The sequence below is a fragment of the Rhodotorula graminis genome, assembly GCF_001329695.1.
Source record: "Rhodotorula graminis WP1 unplaced genomic scaffold RHOBAscaffold_1, whole genome shotgun sequence".
In the NCBI taxonomy this organism is placed as follows: Eukaryota; Fungi; Basidiomycota; class Microbotryomycetes; order Sporidiobolales; family Sporidiobolaceae; genus Rhodotorula; species Rhodotorula graminis.
The window spans coordinates 1,878,196-1,900,252 of NW_017264928.1; the positions used below are offsets into that span (position 1 = coordinate 1,878,196).

The 22,057-nt window shown below is 68.1% G+C and overlaps 6 protein-coding genes across 6 annotated transcripts; 4 read left to right on the top strand and 2 right to left on the bottom strand.

Moving 5' to 3' along the window:
• Positions 1–5: 5 nt before the first annotated feature.
• Positions 6–1,350, bottom strand: RHOBADRAFT_51006 (uncharacterized protein; the record flags this gene model as incomplete). The annotated part of the gene is made up of 5 exons (XM_018415604.1): positions 6–359; positions 423–526; positions 604–1,020; positions 1,083–1,265; positions 1,324–1,350. The coding sequence occupies 5 exons, from the start codon at positions 1,348–1,350 to the stop codon at positions 62–64; spliced, it is 1,029 nt and encodes a 342-aa protein (XP_018274600.1). The 3' UTR covers positions 6–61.
• Positions 1,351–1,423: 73 nt separating this feature from the next.
• RHOBADRAFT_51007 (uncharacterized protein) lies at positions 1,424–3,465 on the top strand. The gene is made up of 9 exons (XM_018415605.1): positions 1,424–1,645; positions 1,728–1,862; positions 1,929–2,050; positions 2,111–2,168; positions 2,234–2,394; positions 2,451–2,676; positions 2,744–2,799; positions 2,858–3,032; positions 3,116–3,465. The coding sequence occupies exons 1-9, from the start codon at positions 1,444–1,446 to the stop codon at positions 3,448–3,450; spliced, it is 1,470 nt and encodes a 489-aa protein (XP_018274601.1). The 5' UTR covers positions 1,424–1,443; the 3' UTR covers positions 3,451–3,465.
• Positions 3,466–4,985: 1,520 nt separating this feature from the next.
• On the bottom strand, positions 4,986–6,377 carry RHOBADRAFT_51008 (uncharacterized protein; the record flags this gene model as incomplete). The annotated part of the gene is made up of 6 exons (XM_018415606.1): positions 4,986–5,639; positions 5,710–5,828; positions 5,897–6,029; positions 6,096–6,151; positions 6,230–6,259; positions 6,326–6,377. 6 exons carry the CDS (start codon positions 6,375–6,377, stop codon positions 5,022–5,024), a joined length of 1,008 nt encoding a protein of 335 aa, XP_018274602.1. The 3' UTR covers positions 4,986–5,021.
• A 3,088-nt stretch (positions 6,378–9,465) lies between these two features.
• RHOBADRAFT_47913 (uncharacterized protein) lies at positions 9,466–13,166 on the top strand (the record flags this gene model as incomplete). Its single annotated transcript, XM_018415067.1, has 11 exons — positions 9,466–9,694; positions 9,758–10,668; positions 10,735–10,876; positions 10,939–11,134; positions 11,200–11,751; positions 11,822–11,930; positions 11,999–12,107; positions 12,173–12,480; positions 12,551–12,604; positions 12,679–12,819; positions 12,961–13,166. The coding sequence occupies 11 exons, from the start codon at positions 9,466–9,468 to the stop codon at positions 13,102–13,104; spliced, it is 2,895 nt and encodes a 964-aa protein (XP_018274603.1). The 3' UTR covers positions 13,105–13,166.
• A 316-nt stretch (positions 13,167–13,482) lies between these two features.
• Positions 13,483–20,461, top strand: RHOBADRAFT_51011 (uncharacterized protein; the record flags this gene model as incomplete). Its single annotated transcript, XM_018415607.1, has 9 exons — positions 13,483–13,663; positions 13,763–17,022; positions 17,098–18,631; positions 18,703–18,867; positions 18,946–19,217; positions 19,288–19,426; positions 19,512–19,928; positions 19,991–20,235; positions 20,305–20,461. The coding sequence occupies 9 exons, from the start codon at positions 13,483–13,485 to the stop codon at positions 20,398–20,400; spliced, it is 6,309 nt and encodes a 2,102-aa protein (XP_018274604.1). The 3' UTR covers positions 20,401–20,461.
• Positions 20,462–20,988: 527 nt separating this feature from the next.
• On the top strand, positions 20,989–21,741 carry RHOBADRAFT_51012 (uncharacterized protein). The gene is made up of 3 exons (XM_018415608.1): positions 20,989–21,279; positions 21,351–21,459; positions 21,540–21,741. The coding sequence occupies exons 1-3, from the start codon at positions 21,029–21,031 to the stop codon at positions 21,603–21,605; spliced, it is 426 nt and encodes a 141-aa protein (XP_018274605.1). The 5' UTR covers positions 20,989–21,028; the 3' UTR covers positions 21,606–21,741.
• The last annotated feature ends 316 nt before the right edge of the window (positions 21,742–22,057 follow it).

Consider the following 22,057-nt stretch of genomic DNA (forward strand, 5'->3'; position numbering starts at 1 on the left):
AGGCGCAGAGGAGAGCAATCTGGATGGCAAAGACAGCCTCAATCGCGGCACCGCCGTCGCCCTACCTGCCCTTGAGTCTGCGGAAGTCGAGGAACGCGCCCTTCTCGACCCATCCGAGCCCGCCGACCTTCTTGAGCCGCGCCGTGTTCGCGAGCGCTTCGCCGAGCGCGTCCCACTCGTCCTTCGTCGGGCGCACCGACAGCTTGGGCGCCTCGGACGCGCGCAGGCGCCGGACCGAGAAGGTGTAGGGCGTGAGGCGCGACGTGAGGGTGTACAGGTGCGAGAGGAGGCCCGAGAGCGGCGAGGGGGTCGGGATCGGGTACGTGAGCGAGGGGGCCAGCGAGGTCGGGGCCGGGTACCTGCGACGAGCGACAGTGAGTACGAGGGCGGAAAGAGAGGAAAAGAGAGGGAGGAGAGCGTACCTGAACGCGAGGACAAAGGTGCGCAGCGGCGAGCTCTTGGCGCCGGCGGCGGGCGTCGCGATGTCGGCGAGCTTGAGCAGGGCGCGGTTGTTCGACGTCGTTCCCTGTTGCGCACGGTGGCATGGGCAGTCAGTTTGGCTCGCTCAGAGGGTCGGGGCGCTGAGAGAACGGGACGACGCACCTCGGGGAAGACGACGACGGGCCCGACCGCCTTTTTGACCGCCGCCTCGAGGCTCTCAGCCGCCGCACCCGGCTGCGGGAGCTGGCCGCTCGCGAGGATGGCCGACAGGAGCGTGACGCGGCGCCAGCCGGCGATCGTGGACGAGGAAGAGGCGGTCGGCGAGGCGGCGACGGGGAGCAGGAAGGTCGCGTTGTAGCGGAAGGCGAGGTACAGGAGGTCGAGGGGCGAGCACGAGTTGGCGATGATGACGTCGCCCTTGCGCGGGTCGAACGGGACAGCAGGAGGTGCGCGGACCGTCTTGCGGATCTGGACGGTCTCGACCTTGACGTGGACGACGCCAAGGACGAGGAGGACGAGGCGGGCGAGGCTGGCGTTGCATGCCCTGGTCAAGGCTGCGTGGACTGGCGGTACGGGCGACTGCAGGAGAGGGCGAGTCAGTGAGGGAGGCCCGCAAACTGATGAGAACGGGGAGGACTCACGAAGATGAGGAGGATGCCCTCGACAAGGACGGTTTGCGCGAGGAGGAGGAGGACGACAAGGAGTCCGCGCACAGCTCCAAGTAGAGCGGCAACGGGTACCGTGACGAGCTGGAGCGCTGGCGGTAGCGAGTTGGTGCCGGCGGGGAGGGGGACAAGGAACGGCGCGATGCCCGTCGACGGATCCTGTTTTTTGTGGCGACAGTCAGTGCAAGGCCTAGCAGAGCGGACACAGCCGACTCACCCGCCATCTCGAGAACTTCTCGGCCATGCTGACGAGGATGAGCGAACCAGAGCCGGCTCGTCGCCCTCGACCTCCACCACTCGCACTCGTCCAGGCTTGATGAGCACGGCGACAGTGACCATGGGCCCACCCGCTACACCGACCGACGACGCGCCAGCCTCTCGCGACCCGCCCTCGCCGCCCCTCGCCTCACCTCCTCGGACTCGCTCGTCGACCCACTCGTACCCGCCTCGGTCGGCCCCGGTAGAACGGCCAGTACCGCCACTCGAGCCGCCAGACCGCGGCAAGGCCGCCTACCTGTTCCTCCTCGGCGCTTTCTCCAGTGCGTCCCCTTCGACCCTCGTCCTCCCTCCCCCCACCTCGTCCCGACTTGACTCGCTCACCGCCCTGCCCCTCCCTGACAGTCGAGACGGTCGTCTGGGGCTTGCCGTCGTCTTATGGCCTGTTCCTCGAGTACTACCAGCGCGAGGGCGTCAACGGCCATGCCGCATCAAGCTCGTTGCTGCCGCTCGTCGGAACCGTCTCGTCCGGTGCCATATGTGCGCCCCTCTCTCCTTCTCGGTCTTTCCACTGCGACGAAAGCTGACCCACATTCGCATCGACAGACCTGCTCGGCCCGCCGATCAGCTTCCTCCTCAACCCGAGACCGCGTTGGCGCCTCAACATCATCCGGGCCGGCGCCCTCATCTGCTCCCTCAGCCTCCTGCTCAGCTCCTTCGCGACAGCGGTGCGTCCAGCTTCATCTACCAACTTCTTCAGGGCACGTACTGACAGCGAGCTTGCGCAGCCGTGGCAGCTGCTCCTCACGCAGGGCCTCCTCTACTCGATCGGCGGCGCCATGGCCTGTCAGCCCATCACCACGCTGTCCCGAACACAGACGTCTACTGACACGTCGTCTCGTCGCCTGCAGACTACTCGACCTTCTACTACCTCCAGGAATGGTACGTCGAGCGGCGCGGGTTCGCCAACGGCGTCTGTTTCGCCGGTACGGCCGCGGGAGGCCTCGTCCTGCCCTTCATCCTCCAGGCCCTCCTCGAGAAGTACGGCGCAGCCACCACGCTACAAGCTCTTGTACGTCCCCATCCCCTTGCGCCTCTCGTCGGCCTTCCTGACTCGCCCTCCCGCAGTCAGTCTCGACGTTCGTACTCCTCGGCGCCGCCCTTCCGCTCGTTCGCCCTCGACTCCCTCTACCGCCCAAGAGCGCCGACATGCGCCACGAGAAGAAGGAGGAGGACCCGCCTCGCGAGGACCGCGCCGTCGTCGACGAGCCGTCGCGCCCGCAGCAGCCTGAGAAGGTTACGGCCAAGCGCCTCTTCAAGAACATCAAGCTGTGGGTGTTCCTCGCGGCAAACAGTGCGTCGATGTCGACAGCGTCTCGTGAACGAGACTCCGTACTCACCCGTTCCTCTCCTGCCCGCAGTCGGGCAAGCGTTCGGCTACTTCGTCACGCTCCTTTATCTCCCGACCTACGCCTCGGTGCGTCCCCTCTCCCCTCTCCTCTGATGAGCCGATCTGACGATCTACTTTTGTGCAGGCCGTTGGTCTGTCGGGCGCAGAAGGCTCGGCCCTGCTCGCCTCGGTCAACGGCGCATGCGTCCTGTCGCGCGTCGCCATGGGCGTCCTGAGCGACAAGCACTCGCCGCATCGCCTCGGCTTTGGGACCATGCTCGCTTCGTCGGTCGCCGTCCTCATCCTGTGGGGCGTAGCCTGTGCGTCCGCCTCCCTCTTTCTCGGACTCGGCCACGCTCTCCTTAACAAGGGGCCGGCCGACTGACCGCGCAACGTGACACAGCCACCTCCCTGCCGCCTTTACTCGTCTTTTCGATCGTCCTCGGCCTCGCCGCTGGCGGCTGGACGTCGCTGTACTCGTCCATCATCAACAGCGTCGTGCGGGACGACCCGGCCCTCGCCTCGCACCTATTTTCGACCCTGTCCTTCACTCGCGGTCTCGGCGCCCTCCTCGTGGCGCCCATCTCGACGGCACTCATTGCGCACCCGCTTCACGGTGCGTCGGCGCACACGGCGTACGGCGCTGCGGGCGGCAAGTACGGCGGCGTCGTCCTCTTTGCCGGGCTCGCGATGGGAGTGGCGGCCGGGTGCGAGGCGGTCGAGGCGCTCCTGCATTGAGTCAGACGCTACTCTGTCTCTCGGAGAATTCGAGAGAGCGTCCTCGTGTACAGTAGAGCGCGAGCTGGCCCTCCTCGGCTGGGTCTTCGAGTCGGTCGAGGAACGAGTCGAGAGCGCTCTTTCTGCCGGCTTGCTCGTCGACGAGGCCACTCTGTACAGCCCTGAGACCATGCTCGAAGCGGGAGAAAGTACGGCGACCGCTGTGGGGCGCGTAAGCTCGAGTTCAAGGTCTGCTCGGCACTCGCGTCTCTCGTTCCCCTCCCACCCCTCGGCCCTCACGACCGGGCTCGCTCAGACTGGCTCGAGTCGGTACCTGCACATCTCGACATCATGCTTCTGCTTCATGCGCGCCGCCGCGAGCGGCCGCCGACGGCGCAGGGCGCGTCACATCTTCATCAGTGCCTCGCGTCGTCCGACCTCTCTCGACTGGTGGCAACGGTTCATGGGCCTGTGGGTATCGTCGTCGAGGACTATCGCAGCATCAAGGAGACTACTGGGCCAGGCGACCGCGCTGTACGGGCTGTGGGCGACTGGTGCGTCCCCCTCCTCCCCGCCTCCCCGTGCTTGGCACCCCTCTCCCTCTCCTCTGGCCCCCTCTGCCACCTCGCGGCGCGGTGCAGGGGTCTCGATGGACTGACCCGGTCACGTTACAGGCGGAACGGCTGCGCAAGGAGAGCAGGGCGGTCCTCTGGGCGACGCGAGGCGGGCTCTCGACCTCGAGGCGGCTCGTCTTGTCCCTTTGTACGTCCCGCGCACTCTCTCTCTCCCTTGCAGGACCATCATATGGGTCTGTGCTCCTCGCCGAGCCGCACACTGACCCTCTCGACCTCGCGCCGCAGGTTAGACGCGCCCTCGATGGCACCTCCCCTTTCTCGGCCTCGAAAGCTTCCCCTCGCGCCCTTGCTGCGCCGCGCGACGGCGCCCTTTCCTCTCAGAAAGCTCTCCTCGTCGCTAGCGAGCGTCCCCAGACCGCGCAGAGTTCTTGTTCGTCGTCGCACTCGTCCTGACGGCTCAGCGAGTCGAGCCGTCGCGGACGGGTGTTTACGAGGCTGCGCCCGCCCTCACGTGCCCCTGAGGGCAGCGGGCGCACTGTGGTGAGCCGCTCGCACGGCGCGCACCCCTGCGGAGTGCCCGTGCGCCCGGCCACCTACAAAAGACAGGGGGATCCTGCGCACCCTCGCTCAAACGCTAGCTCTTGATCTAGCAGGGTTACGGCCTTCTGCTCGCGCCAGATCGGACGACGAGGTGTCTGCGATGCAAGCGAGCGCGTTTCCCGAGCTACTTTGTCGTGTAGAGCGCGAGCTGGCCTCGTCGGCTGGGTCTTCGAGTCGGTCGAGGTCCGAGCCGAGAGCGCTCTTCCTGCCGGCTTGCTCGTCGGCGAGGCCACTCTGTACAGTACCGAGAGCACTCTCGAAGCGGGAGAAAGTACGGCGACCGCTGTGGACAGCAGCGCCGTGCTCGTGTTCGACCTTCTCGCTCGCTGTCGCACTCTCTCTCTCTCTCTCTCTCTCTCTGTCTCTCGCCGGTGGCTAAAGGACGAGCGCAAACAGGACAATACAACACGCTGCCGCTCACGCGAAGAAGTCGTCCTGCTCGACGAGCTGCTCGGCCTTGGTCTTGCTCTTCCAGCTCGCGTCCTTCATGGCCGCGTCCTGGGACGCGAGCGCCTTCTTCTGCGGCTCTGCGCCCGCCGTTGTCGCCGCCGCTGCTGCTGCCGCCTCCTCGGCGCGCTTGCGCTCCTTGCGCTGTTTCCGGTTCTCCTTCTTCTTCGGCTCGCCCTCGCCCTCGACGGGGGCGGCCTCCTCCTCGGCCGCCTCGACGACCGCCGGTGTGGGCGCACTCGATGCCGCAGCCGGCGCGGGTGCGGGCGCCGCACGCTTTGGCTTCTTGGCGGCGCGCTCGTCGACGACGACCGGGGCCGCCTCGCGCTCCTGCTCCTCGTCGGCGTCGTCCCGGTCGCGCTTGGCCGAGCCCGCACCGACATCCTCCTCGCCCTCGATGCCGAGCTCGCCGAGCTCGACCTCGGCGGGCAGGTCGCCCTTGTCGAGGCGCTTGCGGATAGCGGCGCGCAGGGTTTGGCGCTTGGTCTCGGCCGGGGTGGCGTCGGCGGCGAGTGCAGACGGGGCGACAAAGGGCGCATAGACGCCGTCGGGGAAGAGGGCGACGTATTTGTCGGTCTTGGGGTACCGCTGCGAGGGGAATGGAGCGGGGAGGTCAGGGCCGGCGACGAGGGCAGGTCGGGGAGGAACGTGGGCGCACGAGGACGTAGTACAGGTCGACGCGGGCGTCGAGGAGCGTGCTTTGCGCCTCGGAGCTATCGGGCTTGTCGGCGAGCGCCTTCTTGGCCTGCTTGATCTTGCGCAGCAGCTTCTGGCGCTCTGTCGGGTCAGGCGCGCGGTCAGGCCGTGGTCTCGGGGTGCGACAGCGACAGGGGGAGGGGACGGACCGAAGAACTTGACGCCACGGTACCGCTGGACCATCTTCTTCTCGACGTTGGACTGCTCGGCCTTGACGAGCTCGCCCTCGAGGAGGGCGAGGCGGCGCTCGCTCGTGGTGCGAACGTCCGGGTTCAGGTCCTCCTGCGGTGGAGAGGCACTGGTCAGGGAGTCGCACACACGAGAGACAGGGAGAGACTGGGGACGCACGCGGGCGAGGAGACGCTTGGTCTGGCGGAGCTGAGCCTTGAGCTTCGAGACGGAGCCTGGTTCGAGGGGGGAGGGAACGGCGAGAAGGGTCAGTCGGGCAGGCTGGGCGGCCATGGGAGGAAGAAGAGACGCACCTGAGGGCACACCGCCGTGCTGCTCGTCGTCTGGCCCGTGTGAGCCCCGTCCCGAGCCCTTTCCTCGTCCTCGCGCTGATGAGGAGCCGCGTGCACCTCCCCTGCCGCGAGCAGTGCCGCGCGACGGTCCCGGATTGCTGTCTGCCATGGAGGTGGGTGGTATGAGCGTGACCTGCTGGCGGCTAGCAGTGTCGAAGTGACAGAGTCCAGCTCGAGCTCTCTCGCCCGGAAGAGGCCCAGCTCTCCTCGACCAACTCAGCCGCTCTCGGCCTGCTACGCGCCAGTCGCGGCCAGTTGAGCATGGCAACCACACAGGGCACCCTCTACGCCCCGCTGTCGCCCAGGAGCAGCTCGAAGCGGCCCTCGCCCCCGCGCGACCTCGACTCGGCGTCACAGAACAAGCGCGTCGCCCTCACCAGCCCTGCACCACCACCAGCACCACCAGCGCCACCACAAGATGCAGCCGACAAGCACCGCGCCGCATCGGGAGGTCCTGCGCCAGGAGGAGGAGGTGCCGGCTGTCGGCTCTTGTGGAGGGGGACGCTCACCACCCTCGACCGCGCGCCCTTGCATGGTCCGTCCAGCTCTCTCGCTGCTCTCCTAGCACCTCCAAACTGAACCCCGACGCGCGCGCGCAACCCACAGGTGTCGCCCTCATCGCCCACCTCTTCGCCGTCCCCTCCTCGCTCCACTCCCCACTTCCGCCCGCCTCGTCCCTCTCGCCCTTCGACGACCCGTTCTCGTCCGCCTCGTCTAACACGGCCTCGGGCGCCGACATGTGCCTCGGCCTCGAGATGCTGCGCGGCAGCCCCATCGCCATCAAGGGCCACGTCCGCGTCCGCAAGGTCGGCGATTCGCCCGACAAGGCGGCAGCGTCGTCCTCGTTGGCGGCGGGCGGTGCGGCGCCCAAGAAGGGCAAGGCGCGAGCGAGGGACGAGGACGAGCTCGAGCTCGTCGACGTCGAGACGCCGACCGACGTTCGGGTCTACGTTGACGCGCGCTGTCCCGCCACGGTCGAGTGGTTCGAGGACTCGTTCTGTCGCGAGGGAAGGGCAGGGTACGGCGTCACGCTCGATGCAGGAGGTGCGTCCTTCTCTCTTGCCCCTGTGCGGCAGGACCGTGCACTGACTCGGCCTTTGTCGCCCGCAGGCGAGGAGGTGATTCTCTTTGCGGCCCTGCCTTCCCTCTCCGACGAGCAGGAGAACCTCGACCCGTCATTCTCGTCCACGTCGACACCGCCATCGCGTCCGACCTTGACGCTGCTCCTCGGCCGTCGTGCCCGGGCGACCGTGAGGAAGCCGAGGCCAGACGACCCTCTCCCGCGAGGTGCGCCCTGCCTCCTCTCTCTCTCTCTCTCTCTTTCTCTCTCTCTGCGACACATCTGACTCTGTCATGCGCGCTTACAGAGAGCCTGTTCGCCAACAAGCTGCGCAAGACGGCCTCCCTCCCCGCGTCCGCCTTCTCGATGCCCTCCTCGACCGACCTCGCCCCGCCGCCGGCCAAGAAGCCCAAGCGGCAGACGGCCAAGGACAAGGTCATCGCCTCGCTCCTCGGCAAGAACGACGAGATGGCGCCGCCGCGCTCCCGCCCTCGCGCCAACTCGTCGCAGCCGCCGAGCATCGCCTTCCCGCCGCCGCCTCCTCTTCCCTCGGCAGCGAGTCGCCCGTTCGCCCGATCCGCCTCGTCCCGCTTTCCCTCGACCGCCTCGACTTCTTCGTACGCCTCGCTGTCCCGACAGGCGTCCCTCCCTCCCCTCGCCGCCGCCAATGTCGGTCGCCGAGCCTCGACCTCGGGTCCGACCGGCCGGCCCTTCCAGCGCACCCTGTCGCGCTCGTCGATGCTCCTCGACTCGCCGCCTGGGTCCGACGACGACTTTCCGCCGAGCGCGCCGCATGCGCAGCGCCCGTCGCGCTCGGCGAGCCGCGCCCCGAGCCCGACGCCGTCCCTGTCGAGCGTACTCGGCGACGCGGACGAGCAGGACGACGATGCCGGCGGCGAGGGCCTCGATGCTGTCGCCGACCTGCGCAGCTTTGGTGCGCCGCCGAGCGCAGCGAGGGGCGGGCGGGGCAAGGGCATGGCGCGCAGCTCGAGTTTGCCGGTCGGGCAATTCGCGCTCGGCGGCGGCGGGGCGTCGGCGTCGGCGGGCCTGGGCGAGAAGAGCGGTGCAGCGAGGAGGGCGCAGAGGGAGGGGACGGCGCTGCCGAGTGCCGGGACGAGGGAGGGCAGCGCGGTGCCGGATGGGGCCAAGGAGGGCGCGATCGAGACGAGGAACAAGAACGTGCGTCGGCCTCTTTCCCCTGCCTCACTCGAGGCATCGTCACTGACCCATCAACCACCGCAGACGGTCAAGAAGCTCACGCTGGCGCGCATGACGGCGCTCGGCTGCGGCAAGGCGCACGCCGAGTTTCGCGACGTCTTCTCGTTCACGACTCGCGGCGTCGGGTTCGCCATGGTGCGTCCTCTCTCTCTCTTCTACTCGTCCGTCGCTCGTCGGCGCTGACTGGCCTCCCTCCCCGCAGCGCTCCACGTTCAAGACCGCCGTCCTGTCGCCCGCCGAGCGCGAGCTCGCCTCGTCCGTCATCGACCAGCACCTGCGCCTGTACCTCCCCTCGCCCTCGTTCCCGACGCCCTCGCCGACGCCCGACCTCGCCTCGACCGTCGTCAAGCAGGAGCCGACGCCGGTCGCCCTTGCCCTGCCTCGCATGCCGAGCCCGCACAGCCTCGGCGACGGGCTCGACGAGGCCGTGTTGGCGGCCGCCACGGCTTCTCAGCCGCTCGCCGCAGTCGAGCACGGTGTCGATGTCGACATGGACGAGACGCAGCCGCACGAGGAGGACGCCGAGCCGACGCAGCTGCACGAGGAGGAGCGCTCGACTGCGAAGGCGGCTGTCGGTGCGCTCAGAGGCGGCGAGGACGAGGACCTGGAGGACGAGCGGGACGAGTTCGTGCTCGTGACGATGGCGGCTGGCCTGCAGGTCAAGAAGGAGGAGCCTGTCGCGTAGCGCTCTCGAGTAACGCGATCCTCGAGACTGTGCAGCCGTTCCAGCTTCGGCGTCGCGTCAGAAAGGGTCGCCTGGCTGCGCCACCGAGCCTGCGCACTGAGAGATTCCAGCGAGCACTCTCTACTCGCCCGAAGAGGTAGAGGCTGGCTGCCGCCCGTCGCGACCGGGGCGGTGCGGTCGAGGAGAACGGCGCGCCCAGCTCGCGCTTCACCACACGCCTCTCGCCCGCTCGAGATGGCACTCGAGCAACCGCAGGAGCCACAGGCGGCACCAGAGCGGCGACCGGCACCACGGCGAGGCCGCTCGCCTCACTGGATCCTCCTCATCTCGCTTCTGGCCCACTGCGCCTTCACACCGGCCATCTTCGACATCTACTTCAAGACGCCGGTCGTCGAGGTCTCGCAGAGGTTCAGCGTCGAGCAGGAGCCTGGCGCCTTGGCCAAGCGTGTCGTCCTCTTTGTCGGTGCGTCCCCTCCCTCCTCTCTCCCCCACCTCGACCACGCGAGCTGACCCTCTCCCTCCACAGGCGACGGTCTGCGAGCCGACAAGCTGTTCCAGACCTACCCAGATCGGCCGTTCGCCCTGTCCGACCCTTTGCCCGCATCTGTACCCGACGACCCGCATGCCCTCGCCGACGACCTCGATGGCTCGACCACCCCTGCGCCCTTCCTGCGCACCCTGATCCAGTCGGGCCACGCTCAGTGGGGCGTGTCGCATACTCGTGTCCCGACCGAGAGTCGGCCAGGGCACGTCGCGTTGATCGGCGGCATGTACGAGGACGTGTCGGCCGTCACCCGAGGATGGTCGACCAACCCGGTCCCGTTCGACTCGGTCTTCAACCAGTCGTCGCACGCCTTTACTTTCGGCTCGCCCGACATCCTGCCCATGTTCAAGCTCGGCGCGAGCGACCCGGAGCGCGTCGCGGCGTTCAGCTACCACGAGGAGGCCGAGGACTTTACGGCCGACGCCGTCCACCTCGACCTGTGGGTCCTCGAACAACTGCGCGAGCTCGTCCGCAACGCGTCGAGCGACTCTGTCCTGTACGCCAAGCTGCACGAGCCGGGCGTCGTCTTCTTCGAGCACCTCCTCGGCCTCGACACGACCGGGCACTCGTACCGCCCTCACGGTCCCGAGTACCACCGCAACATTCGTGTCGTCGACTACGTCGTGCGCGAGACGGTCCAGCTCCTGAGCGACTTCTACGGCGACGATGGCGAGACGGCGTTCGTCTTCACGGCCGACCACGGCATGAGCAGCCTCGGCAACCACGGCGACGGCCACCCGGACAACACGCGCACGCCGCTCGTCGTGTGGGGCAAGGGCGTCAAGCGGCGCGCCGACTGGGAGGAGCCGGCGGACCATGACGAGTACTCGCAGGGGTGGGGCTTGAGAGGGGTCAGGAGGGACGTCGAGCAGGCAGACGTCGCAGCGCTCATGGTGCGTCCCGCCTTTCTCCTCCTCGTCGCCTGTACCTTTCTGACTCTCCGAGGTCCTCGCTCGCAGTCGGTCCTGGCGGGCATCCCGTTGCCGGCCAACTCGGCGGGTCGGGTCCCGCTCGACTACCTCGACGCGTCGCCCGAGCTACGCGCACGAGCCGCCTTCGCCAATGCGAGGCAGCTCCTCGCCGAGGCTAGCGCCAAGAGCGGTGCGTCGAGCGTCACCCTCTGCTCGAGAAAAGCCGCCTGACAAGCCCTCGTCGTCGCGCAGAGCTCAAGAAGCAGCACGCCGTCAAGTTCCGCCCTTTCCCCAAGTTCGTCGACTCGCCCGCCGACGGCACCTTTTCCGCCAAGCACCACGTCAGCAGCATCATCGACCTGCTCGCCGACGGCAACTTCATCATGGCCGAGAAGCGCAGCGAGCTGCTCTCGGACCTCTCGCTCGAGGCGTCGAGCTACTTCCAGAAGTGCGTCCCCCTCGCTCTTTCGCCCTCTCAGGTCGTTCCCCTACTGACCCGCTTCCTTCCCTCAGGTACGACTGGATGCTCTTGCGCACCCTCGTCACCCTGGGCTACCTCGGCTTCATCGCCTTCACCGCCCAGACGATCCTCGTCAGCTCCCTCGCCCTTCCTCCCTCGCCATCATCCCGCTTCCCCATCGCGGCCGGCCTCCCGATCGGCGCCTTCCTGTCCCTGTGCGCCCGGTTCGCCGTCGAGCGCGTCCCGACGTCCCACTACCTCTACGCCCTCCTCCCTTCCGCCTTTTGGATCGTCGTCCTGCGCGACCCTGCGCCTTTCCTCGCCCTCGTCCGCACGACACGTACTTCCTCGATAAGCCTCTCACGGCTGTGCGCGTCGGCCGGCGCCGTCGTCCTGTCGATCCTCGCCATGGCCTACGGGTACTCGGACCGTCGCGCGTTCGCCCTCATCGCGCTCGGCATGGGCGCCATGTGGCCCCTCGCCATGCTCGCGCCCGGCGTACGAGCGACGCGTGGGCCTGTCCTGTCGAGGTGGGCGGCGGCGATGACGGCGTTGGCGGTGTTCCCGATGTTGCCGGTCGAGAAGGGCGAGAACCTGAGCGTCGTGTACGTCCCCTCTCGTACCTCTTTCTCTCGCGCGCCTCTCTCGCACCCTGACTGACTCAGATATCTGCAGGTCGAGTGGAGCTGGGCTCCTCATCGTCATGGCGGTCCTCGCGCTTCGACTGCTCAAGGACGACGCGTCGCCGACTTGGGCTCGCACGCGTCGGTTCCTCCTCGCCGAGGTACGCTCTCGTGCCCCTCTCTCTCTCGTATTTGAGGAAATTCCTCACCCAAAGCTTCACGTGCGCAGGTCGGCCTCACCGCAGCTTGCGTCGTCGTCACCTGTTCGTCCGCCCTCAGCCTACAGCGCAAGCAAGGCTTGCCGGTCCTCAATCAGTACGCCGGCTGGTTCATACTCGGTGCGTGAGCTCTCTCTTTATATCTCACCCGTGCGCAATACTCACACCGTCGCTCGCACCTGCAGCCGCCTCCTCGTCCCTCCCTCTCGTGCACGGCCGGCCTCGCGGCCAGCCCTACCCTGAGCGACTTGCTGTCCTCCTCTTCGCCTTTGCGCCCTCCTTCGTCATCCTGTCGCTCTCGTACGAGGCCCTGTTCTACGGCGTCTACGTTGCCGCCCTCATCGCCTGGGTCCAGCTCGAGTCGAGCCTCGCCGCAGAAGAGCCCAACGACGACGGCCGCATCAAGCTCGCACACGTCCACGTCAGCCTCTTCTTCCTTGCCTTCCTGCACCTCGGCTTCTTCGGCGTCGGGAACGTCGCGAGCATCTCGTCGGTGCGTCCACTCTCGTCCTCCTCGTCGCTCGCCGAGACCGAGGCTTACCTGCCTCTCGAGGCGCCCGCAGTTCTACCTCGAGCCCGTCTACCGTCTCATGACGGTCTTTGCGCCGTTCCCGATGGTGCGTCCTCCCTTTCTCTTTCTCATCGGCCGGGCCTCGTCCGCGAATGACGAGCCGACGACCTTCTCGAACAGGGCGCTCTCCTCCTCTTCAAGCTCCTCATCCCTTTCGTCGCCCTCGCCGCGGCCTCGAGCGTCATCAATCGACGGCTGCATCTTCCGCCGTTGTCGCTCTTCCTCGTCGGCTCGGTCCTGTCCGAGCTGCTCACCATCTTTGTGCGTCCGCCTCCCTCCCTCTTTCTCCCTCGTCTCTAGCCCTCTCCCGCCCGAGCGCCTCCTCTCGCAGAGTCGCTCGAGACTCTCTCGTACCCTCGCTCGATAGTGCGACCCGCACTGACACGCTCTCGCCCGGCGCAGTTCTTCTTCCGGGTCACCGACGAGGGCTCGTGGCTCGAGATTGGCAGCAGCATCACCAACTTTGTCATCTGTTCCGCCCTCGGCCTGTTCAGCTCGGCGCTGTTGGCCGGCGGCGAGTATCTCATGGCGGGCACGACTGGATAGAAGCGAGGGCGAGCGGGCGAGCGGTTTTGGTGCGGTGCAACGCGAGCATGGTTCACCGTGCGTCCCTAGCCAGGCGTCGAGAGTCGAGAGCAGCTCCTTCGATGGACGAGAGCAGGGCAAACATCGCTGCCCCAGCAGAAAGACTCGGCGAGAGACAGAGCAGAGTCGAGCGACGAGGAGCGAGAGGCGAGGACGGCTCGGGGCTGGCCAACGCTTCGGCAGCCGCGAATAGCAAGGTCTCTGACAGCTGCGGGCCGCAGTAGCACGCTTCACAGCGAGGGAGGGGCGGTGAGCGGGAGTCGACGAGGCGAGCAGCCGGGTCGCTCTCCTCCTCGCTCAACCACCTCCACGCACGGCTCAGCGTCGCCTGCCGTTGCCATGGACCGCTTCCAGCGGCTGCACCGCTTCTTGCAGCACGCCCTCAGCAACCCAGCACCGGCCCACGACCCGCAAGTGCTCGCCAAGTTGCAGCTCAAGCTGGAGCGAGCCCGACCCGCCTTCCTCGCCTTCCTCGACACGCCGGCCAAGGACGCCAAGCAGCGGGAGCAGCTCAACAAGGGTGCGTCCCAACTCGTGCCCCTCGCCTGTCCCCTGAGCGTGTGCTGACCGAGCCTCTTCATCTCCCCCTCCTCGTCCCCCTCCCTTCCCCTTTCCTCAGGCTCGTTCACCTACGTCGCGACGGGCAACTCGTACCCGGCCAGCCCCGCACTCGCCAAGGAGATCCTGTTCCTGTCCGACGCCATCGATGCGTCCGAGGAGCTGTGCGCCTCGCTCGTCGCGTGGAGCATCAGCGCCAAAGCCCGCCCCGGCCGCAGCAAGGCCGAGAGCGGCCTCCTCGTCTACCTCGACGAGCGCGCCTCGCTCCTCCTGTGCCTGCACGAGATCTGGCGCGGCGCCATGTCGGCCGACGAGCGCGTCGTCGCCTCGGGCATCCAGCGCGTCCTCGAGCGCGAGGTCCAAGAGCTCACGCGCGGTCGCGGCGCCGAGGTCGAGCTCCGAGGAGCGGCCAAGGCCAAGGGCTCGTGGGTCGAGAAGGTCGTCGGCGCCCTCGAGGCGTGCCAGGCGCAGGCCGACAAGTTGCGCGCGTCGCTCCGAGGACCTGTCCCGTCGTCCAACGCTCTCGTGCCGGCAGGCCAGAGCCCGTCGTTCCCCGACGAGACGACCGAGATGCGCGTGCAGCGACTCGAGGAGGAGCGCCGCCTCATCGCCCAGCTCGTCTTCTTCATCGGCGCCAGCCGCACCGCGAGCAAGGACGAGCTCCACCTCCTCGTCCGCCAGCTGTCGACCGCCACCCTCGCCGACAGTACCGTCACCTACCTCCTCATCTCGATCCTCGCCGCCCTCGACACCTCGAACGAGTCGACCGCCCAGCAGGCCTACCCGCTCTTCACCGACTCGTCGTTCGTCACCCGCATGAAGGCCGACCTCGCCTCGAACTGGACATCGCCACAGCTCAAGGCCGTCGTGCAGCTCCAGTGGTCCCTGTTCCTCGACACGGCCGCCCGCATGGTGCCCAACTTCGAGACGGACGGCGGCGAGGCGGTCGACAGCCTCACGTGGGCCGCCGTCGACGCCGGCGTCTTCACGTTCCTCGGCCGGTCGGTCCTGTCGTTCAAGCGCGACCAGGAGCTCGACGAGATCTGGAGCGGCATCGGCGGCGACGCGCCCGCGCTCGGCGGCGACGTGCCGGTCGACCCGGCGTTCCAGGACCTCGTCCTCGAACTCGTCGAGCTCCTCGTCGTCGAGGTCATCGCCAACCGCATCTCGATCCTGCGCAAGCTCCGCAACCGCGAGGAGGATGTCGTCTCGACCTCGCACCGCGGCGGCGGCTTGCGGTCGTCGCGCGGCGCGGCCGAGAGCCAACCCGCCCAGCCCCGACACGACCTCGAGGCGTTCTTCCTCCTCATCGCGACCCTGTACCGCAACAACCCTGACGGCGGCCTCAAGTTCTGGGAGGAGACGGCGTCGGACGCGTCGACCTCGGCCGTCGTCAGCACGACGAGCAGCCGCCTGTCGGCCTTCCTTCGCTGGGGCAGCGAGTGCCGCCCGCCCGCCATGATGCGCGCCTACTACGAGATGGTCGCCGCGCTCGCGTCGGGCCCTCGGTGCGCCACGTACGCGTTCGAGTTCCTGTCGCTCGGCGGGTCGGTGGACGGGCACGCGCAACACGGCGCGTCGTCGTCGTGCTCGTGGGCAGCGCTGTTCGGCGCCCTCGAGTTCTACCTCAACAACCTGCCCGACCGACCGCTCGAGGCCGGCGCCAACGCCGAGGGCGCCATGGGCGAGATGCCGCCCGAGGAGGTCCCCCTCCTGCGCTCCTTCATCCGCCTCCTTCGCCAAGTCGTCGCCTACTCGGACGTCGCCCGCGCCACCCTCGTCGACAGCCAGCGCCACCGCCCCGTCCCGACCCTCCTCGCCCTCGCGAGCCGGTCCATCCCGATCGAGCTCAAGGCGAGCCTGCTCGCCGCCATCGAGGCGTTCGCTCGCCCCGGCGGGTCGTTCGGCGTCGACGTCGCGCGCAAGACGTGGGCCGCGCTCGAGCAGAGCCAGATCCTCCCGACCTGGGCCGTCTCGGAGGGTCGTGACGTTCGCGGCGGCGCCGGGTTCGCCGGCTCGCGCTCGTCGGGCGCGCTCATGCGTGGGCCCGACCCCCTGACGCTCGAAGGCGGCATCATCACCGAGCTCGAGGAGGTCGAGGCGCCCAACAAGGTCTACCCCGAGTCGACGGCGTTCGTCCAGCTCCTCAACACGCTCATCCACACGCCGGTCACCGGCGAGCCCGTCCGCCGCGGCGCCGAGCTCGACACCAACACGATCCCGGACGGCCTCGGTGCGCCCAACCGTCCGCCCGGCGTCGACCCGTACCTCAAGTTCGTCATCGACGACGTCCTGCTCAAGGCCGGCCAGCGCGAGTACGCCGACCCGCGCGAGCGGTGGAAGGTGACCGACGTCTGCCTCGCCTTTGTCGAGAAGTGCCTCGTCAGCTTCGACGTCGGCCCGTTCCTCGCATGGGCGGCGAGCGGCGGCCGCACGTCGGCCGGTGGCGCCGCCTCGCCGCTGCAGCAGCTCGTCGCGCACCCGGGCTTCGACGTCCTCGCGCGCCTGCTCGGCGGCACGGCGCTCCTCGAGACGGTCCTCACGATCGTCACCGCGGGCTACGACTCGATCCGCAACAACCTCGCCGGCACGCCCCTCTTCACGAGCTGCATGCTGCGGTGCCTGCGCATCCTGCGCCGCACGCTCGACATCCAGGCGCCGTTCCTCGAGGTCGTTCTCCCGTCGCTGTCGGACAGCTCGGTGCACGTCCCGCAGGACAAGGTCGGCCGCCTCAAGGCGCTCACGCCCATAGACCAGGCGTTCCTGTACAACTCGGAGGTCGTCGTCCAGGTCGCCCTCCTCGTCGCGTGCGAGGAGGACAACGAGATCGCCCTGTGCGCCGTCCAGCTCCTCGCCCTCGTCGCCGGCTCGCCGTTCTTCGACGTGCAGCAAAAGTTCCCCGAGCAGTCGCGCACCAAGATGAACCGGCTCGTCGGCCTCCTCCAAGCGTCGCCCGAGACGCTCCGCATCCAGGAGGCGTTCGTTCTGCGCCTGAGCGACGACGTGCCCGAGTCGGAGCTCGAGGCGCCCGAGTGGCAGCCCTCGTTCGACGACGCCGTCAACGCCGAGGAGAAGGCGACCAACGCCGACGGCCTGCGTCGCGCCATCCGCACCGCCATCCTCGACCTCTTCCTCGTCAACACGCGCACCGACAAGACGGCGCCCAACGTCGCCCACCTCCTCCTTGGCTTTGACGTCCAGGCCCGCTCGGACGAGATGACGATCGACGACCCGGAAGCGGCCGACACGGTCCGCACGGGCCTGCACGTCGTGCTCGACCTGCTCGCCCAGAACGTCTCGGACGACGACACCGAGGTCCAGGTGCGCTCCCTGTCCTCTTTCTCCCTCCACACTCGGCGTCGCAAAGCTCTGACCCTTCGCCTCGCCCATCTGCAGGTCTCGGCCCTCGCGCGCCACCCGACGCTCGCCGCACAGTGCTACCGCCTCGTGCGGCAGCTCTGCATCCACCCGTTCACGTCCGCCGTCGTCTCGCGGTACCTGCGCAATCGCGAGCAGTTCTTCCTGCGCCAGTCGCTCGCCCTCCCGTTCGCCGTTCCGCCGGCGTCGCAGGGCGCCCTCGGCGCGGTCCAGTACGGCGACGGCAAGCAGGTTGTCACGTCGTCGGCGGCCGTGTGCGCCGTCCTGCGGTCCGAGGCCGAGCTCCTCGAGTCGGCCGCCCTCGAGCTGAGCGTCCTCACGACGGGCACCGACGTGCGCCGGGCGGGCGAGCTCGTCGCCGCGTTGCTCGAGACGCCCAACGTGCTCGACGACGACGTGCCGGCGTTCCTCGAGCAGGACGGCGGCATCGAACAGGGCCTGCCGCGCATGCTCGAGATCTTTCACTCGTTCGACTTTGCGTGGCACGACTCGATCTCGCCGGCCGAGTACCGCCTCAGCCTGTTCGCCGAGCTGCGGTTCGACTCGTGCCTGCGCCGCGACGCGAGCGGCTGCGAGACGTACGAGTTTGGCGCGCTCCTCGCGCTCCTCGGCGCCGCGCGGCGCGAGCTGCAGAACCGCGGCCTCGTCAGCACGCCGCAGCAGCAGGACGAGGTCAAGCGCGAGACGCGCGCCATCGTCGAGACGCTCGTCGTCGAGAACCACCGCCGCGAGATCCAGTTTGCGCGGTTCCAGGCGCTCAAGGCGTGGCGCAACCTCCTCGACATCGTCCTCGCCAAAGCGTTCGACCTCGTCCCCGTCGAGAGCCGCCACTCGCTCGTCCTCGACCTGTTGTCGGCCATCCTCCTGCCGCTCGCCGCGTCCGAGGTCGACGCGTCGATCAGCGAGCTCCTGAGCGGCGCCGCCGTTCTCCTCGCGACCAAGCTCCGCGACGAGACGGTCGGCGTCCTCTTCGTCGAGTCGGGCGAGTCGGTCCAGTCGGTGCCGCCCGAGCGCCTGCACGCCGTCCTGCGCGCCGTCCTGCAGGCCATCCTGCAGCCGGGTGTCGCGCCCGTCGTCCGCGGGAACCTGTACGCCGTCGTCCTCAACTACGTCCAGTACTCGCACAAGCTCGCGGCGATGTCGCCCGCCCTGTCGCGCACGCTCGACGACTCGGCGAGCGTCGCTGGCTCGGCGGCTGCCATGGCCGTCAGCGACGACGTCTTCTCGCTCGACGGCGTGTCGACGGCCGGCGGAACGGCGAGCGGGCGCCGCACGGGCCGCAAGACGGCGCTCGAGCAGGGCAACTTCTCGATCTTCTCGTCGGCGCTCGAGCGCCTCCTGCCCGTCGTCTGCCGCGACGCCGCAGTCGGGCACGAGGTGTGGCGCACGGTCGCGTTCACGGTCCTCGACGCGCTCGTCGCCATTGCCGACGAGGGTCGCGCCACGAGCAAGGTCCTCGGCCTCCTCGCCAAGCAGGGCTACCTGCAGAACTTCATCGCCGCGCTCAAGGACGCCGAGGCCGACCTCCAAGCCACCCTGCAGCCTGATCCTCGTGCGTCCCCTCTCTCGCGCCCCGGCCTTGCCCTCGAGGAGACCCAGCTCACCCACTCTCACCTCTCGCAGCGTCGCTCAACGCCCTCTACGTCTACGAGGCGCAGATGTCGTTCCTGATCCGGTTGGCGTCGACCCGGGAGGGGGCCGAGAAGCTCCTCGCGGCAGAACTGCTCGGCCGCCTCGCCGAGTGCGAGTTCCTCGGCGCTCGCCCCGTCGCAGACACGTCTTCCATGGGTGCGTCCCTCTCTCTCTCGTCCTGCATCGTCTCTGCGGCACAGAGCGTCACTGACGGTCGGACCTCCCCCCTCGCAGAATTCGACGGCTTCATCCCGCCGGCGACTGAGCGGCATCATCAGCTCCTGCTGCCGGCCCTGCAGCTCGTCGTCAACACGCTCGTCTCTTTCGGCGCCGAGACGGCGGTCGCGACTCGGCAGGCGCTCGCCTTTCTCGCCGGGCAGCGCGAGAACCTCCTCATCGCGCTCAAGGACTGCGCGGCCAACCAGACGACGGCGCTCTTGCGCGAGGCGCACCTCATCATCACCCTTCTCGGCATCGTTCTCCCGTCTGTGCCCGACGACGACCTGGTGCGCCCTCGCTCCCTCGTCGTCTCGCCTCCTCGCCGAGGTGTCCCTGACCCCCTCTCGCGCCCCGCAGTCGACCCTTTCCTCGTTCGGCGGCCTGCACTCGGCGCTCCTCGCTCTTTCGGCCAAGATCTGCGGCCCTCAAGACTGGGTCGCGCGCGTGACGCCGTCCAACGATGTCGAGCGCGAGGAGGACCAGACGCTCGTGCTCGGTACGTCGTCGACCGCGTCCTCCTCTCTCCTTCTCGTCCTCTTTCTTGTGTGTGGCCTTTCTGACTCGGGTCCCGGCTTCTGCAGCTCTGCGCAACAACTCGACCATCTTCGGCGACAAGGTCGACACGCTCGTCGAGTCGGTCGAGGCGGCGCTCCTGACGTACCAGAGCGTCGCGACCCGCAAGCGCGCCGGCACCAACGCCTTCCGCCCCGTCCTCCTCCCGTCGCTCAAGTACGGAGAGCACGGCGCGTCGGGCCAGTCGCTCGGGTCGCTGTGCGCCTTCCTGCGCGACGCGTCGCAGGTCCTCTCGGCCCGGCTGCAAGAGCTCGACACGCTCGCCGACATGCTCGACGGGTTCGACTCGAAGCCGCTCGACGAGATCGAGGACGTGTTCGAGTTCCCCGTCGAGGACGAGGCCGAGGGCGACCGGCGAGCCAAGATCGGCCAGGAGCTCCACTCGCTCCAGGACAAGTGCCGCCTCAAGCTCAACGCCTCGCTCCGTGCGTCCCCTCGTCCCTTCTGCCTCTCGAGCTGCCGACACTGACACGGTGCGCACCCGCAGACGTCCTCGAGCTCGCGCTCCTGCTCCTGTTCCGCCACGCGAGCTTCTACCTCGACGCCGACCGCACGTCGGAAACGGGCGCCTCGTCGCGGCCCGACGTCGGCCTCGGTCTCGCCGGCTCGCTCAAGGCGCGCAAGGACCCGGCCCTCGCCCTGTCGGTGTCGCAGTTCGACCTCCCGGCCCTGCGCGAGGACCTCGCCGACGAGTTTGCCCGACTGTCTGAGCGATTGACCGCGTTGCAGTTCGTGCGTGGCTCTCTCTCTTCAGCCTCTCTCCCCTGGACGTACTGACCATGCTTTCTCTCTCCCTCGCAGTCGCAGCAGAACGTTGGATCGGGTTGGCGGCAGCGCGAGGCGTTCGTCGGCGTGGTGGTGCGGCGGCTGCAGGACATGCTGAGCGGGCAGGCGTAGACGTTGGGCCGCATGCGTGCGTGTGTGTATGACTGATGAGCAGTGCAGTCCTCTCTCGCTGTCCTTGTCTCCCGCTGCCGTCGCGAGAGTCGCTCGACGAGGCGGTGCACGGCGACGAGCTTGGACAGACTCTCGCTCGAATCGGCTCTCTTGCGCGAGCGTGGAGCTTGGCTCTGGGTACGAGAACGTGTACGGCGCAACGCAAACTGCAGCGAGAGAGAGAGAGGGCGCAGGAGCGCAGCGAGTGAGCGTTGGGCGCGCGGAGCAAGCTCTCCTGGTCCAAGTCCTCTCGCCTCGTCTACACGCCCTCGGCAAGACCAGCTGTCACCTTACACGACTCTACGAGCGGCTACGACGACCTAGGTGAGCTCACCGTTCCTCCCGAGCGCAGTCCTGTCGCGCTCGAGTGCCCTCCTCCCCCTCATCTCGAACGACGACGACTCGGCGTCTCTGCCACCGACACGGCCCGACTGGGCGAACGAGAGGGTTCGCCATCCTCTGTAGGACGTGTACTGATCCTTTGCGCACCGTCTCCCCCGGCTCTGCCCGCCCTCGTCCCCGTCGCACGCCCGCCCGCAGACCAGCCTTCTCCGCTCCCCGCCAACTCGCCTTCCTTTCACCTTTCGCCATGGTCCCCAAGCCCGTCTGGCATGACCGCCCCGTCGAGAAGACGTACGACCCCGAGGTCAAGACCGACGCCGCCGTCCCCGAGCTCGAGACGCCGCTCGCGACCAAGGTGAGCGGCCGCTGGTGGAAGGGCGACAACAAGCCGACGGTCCGCACCTCGGCCGGGAGCAAGAACAAGGACCAGCTCGACAAGGCGTGGAAGGCGCGAGCCGAGCGCAACCAGCGCGACAAGGCCGTCAAGCTCATCGAGAAGTGCGTCGCCAGTTCCTCTGCCTCGCCTCCTCCCTGTTGCCCCAGAGCTGATCCGGGTGCACCTCTTGCAGGGAGATCAAGGAGGAGAAGGTCGCCGACCTCGAGCGCAAGAAGGAGATCACGAAGCAGCGCCGCGAGCGCGAGGCCGAGAAGCTTCGCCTTGAGCAGATGGCGGCACGGGTGCGTCCCGCGCCTTTTCTTTGCGATTCGGTCCTCGCACCCCGTACACGCATTCTGACCTGCTCCCTTTACCTCTGCAGATGAGCGCAAAGAAGCTGCAGCGCATGAAGAAGCGCCTCGGCCGCAGCAAGAAGGTTGCCGGCTGAGCGTTTCTGCGTTCCCTCGTCCTGCGGGCGGTCTCTCCCCTCCTGTTGTACCTCCTTCCTCCTCCTCTCCTGTTGTAATGGGTACACCGGGTCAAGCTCACGTCTCGTCAGCGAGCCGCACTGGACCCGTTCGTCTCGCGTTGTCGCTAAAAGGAGAGGTCCGAGTCGCTTGCTGTACAACCTCGCTCTTTCTGGACGATGCAAGGCGGGATTGACCTATCGAGACGAGCACTCGACGATGGGCCGAAATCTGCAGCCCGCTTTAGGCAGTGCCCGCTCGACTCTGCGCTCCCGAGAAGGTCCAGGAGGAGGGACTCGATTTCTCGCTGTACAACCTCGCTCTTTCTCGACGGTGCAAGGCGGGATCGACCTATCGAGCCGAGCACTCGACGATGGGCCGAAATCTGCAGCCCGCTTTAGGCAGTGCCCGCTCGACTCTGCGCTCACGAGAA

Coding starts and splice junctions, on each gene's coding strand:
- RHOBADRAFT_51012 (XM_018415608.1), top strand. CDS start 21,029: ATGGTCCCCAAGCCCGTCTGGCATGACCGCCCCGTCGAGAAGACGTAC. Junction 21,280..21,350: donor GCCGTCAAGCTCATCGAGAA/GTGCGTCGCCAG, acceptor CACCTCTTGCAG/GGAGATCAAGGAGGAGAAGG. Junction 21,460..21,539: donor TTGAGCAGATGGCGGCACGG/GTGCGTCCCGCG, acceptor TTACCTCTGCAG/ATGAGCGCAAAGAAGCTGCA.
- RHOBADRAFT_51007 (XM_018415605.1), top strand. CDS start 1,444: ATGGGCCCACCCGCTACACCGACCGACGACGCGCCAGCCTCTCGCGAC. Junction 2,395..2,450: donor CCACCACGCTACAAGCTCTT/GTACGTCCCCAT, acceptor GCCCTCCCGCAG/TCAGTCTCGACGTTCGTACT. Junction 2,677..2,743: donor GGTGTTCCTCGCGGCAAACA/GTGCGTCGATGT, acceptor TCCTGCCCGCAG/TCGGGCAAGCGTTCGGCTAC.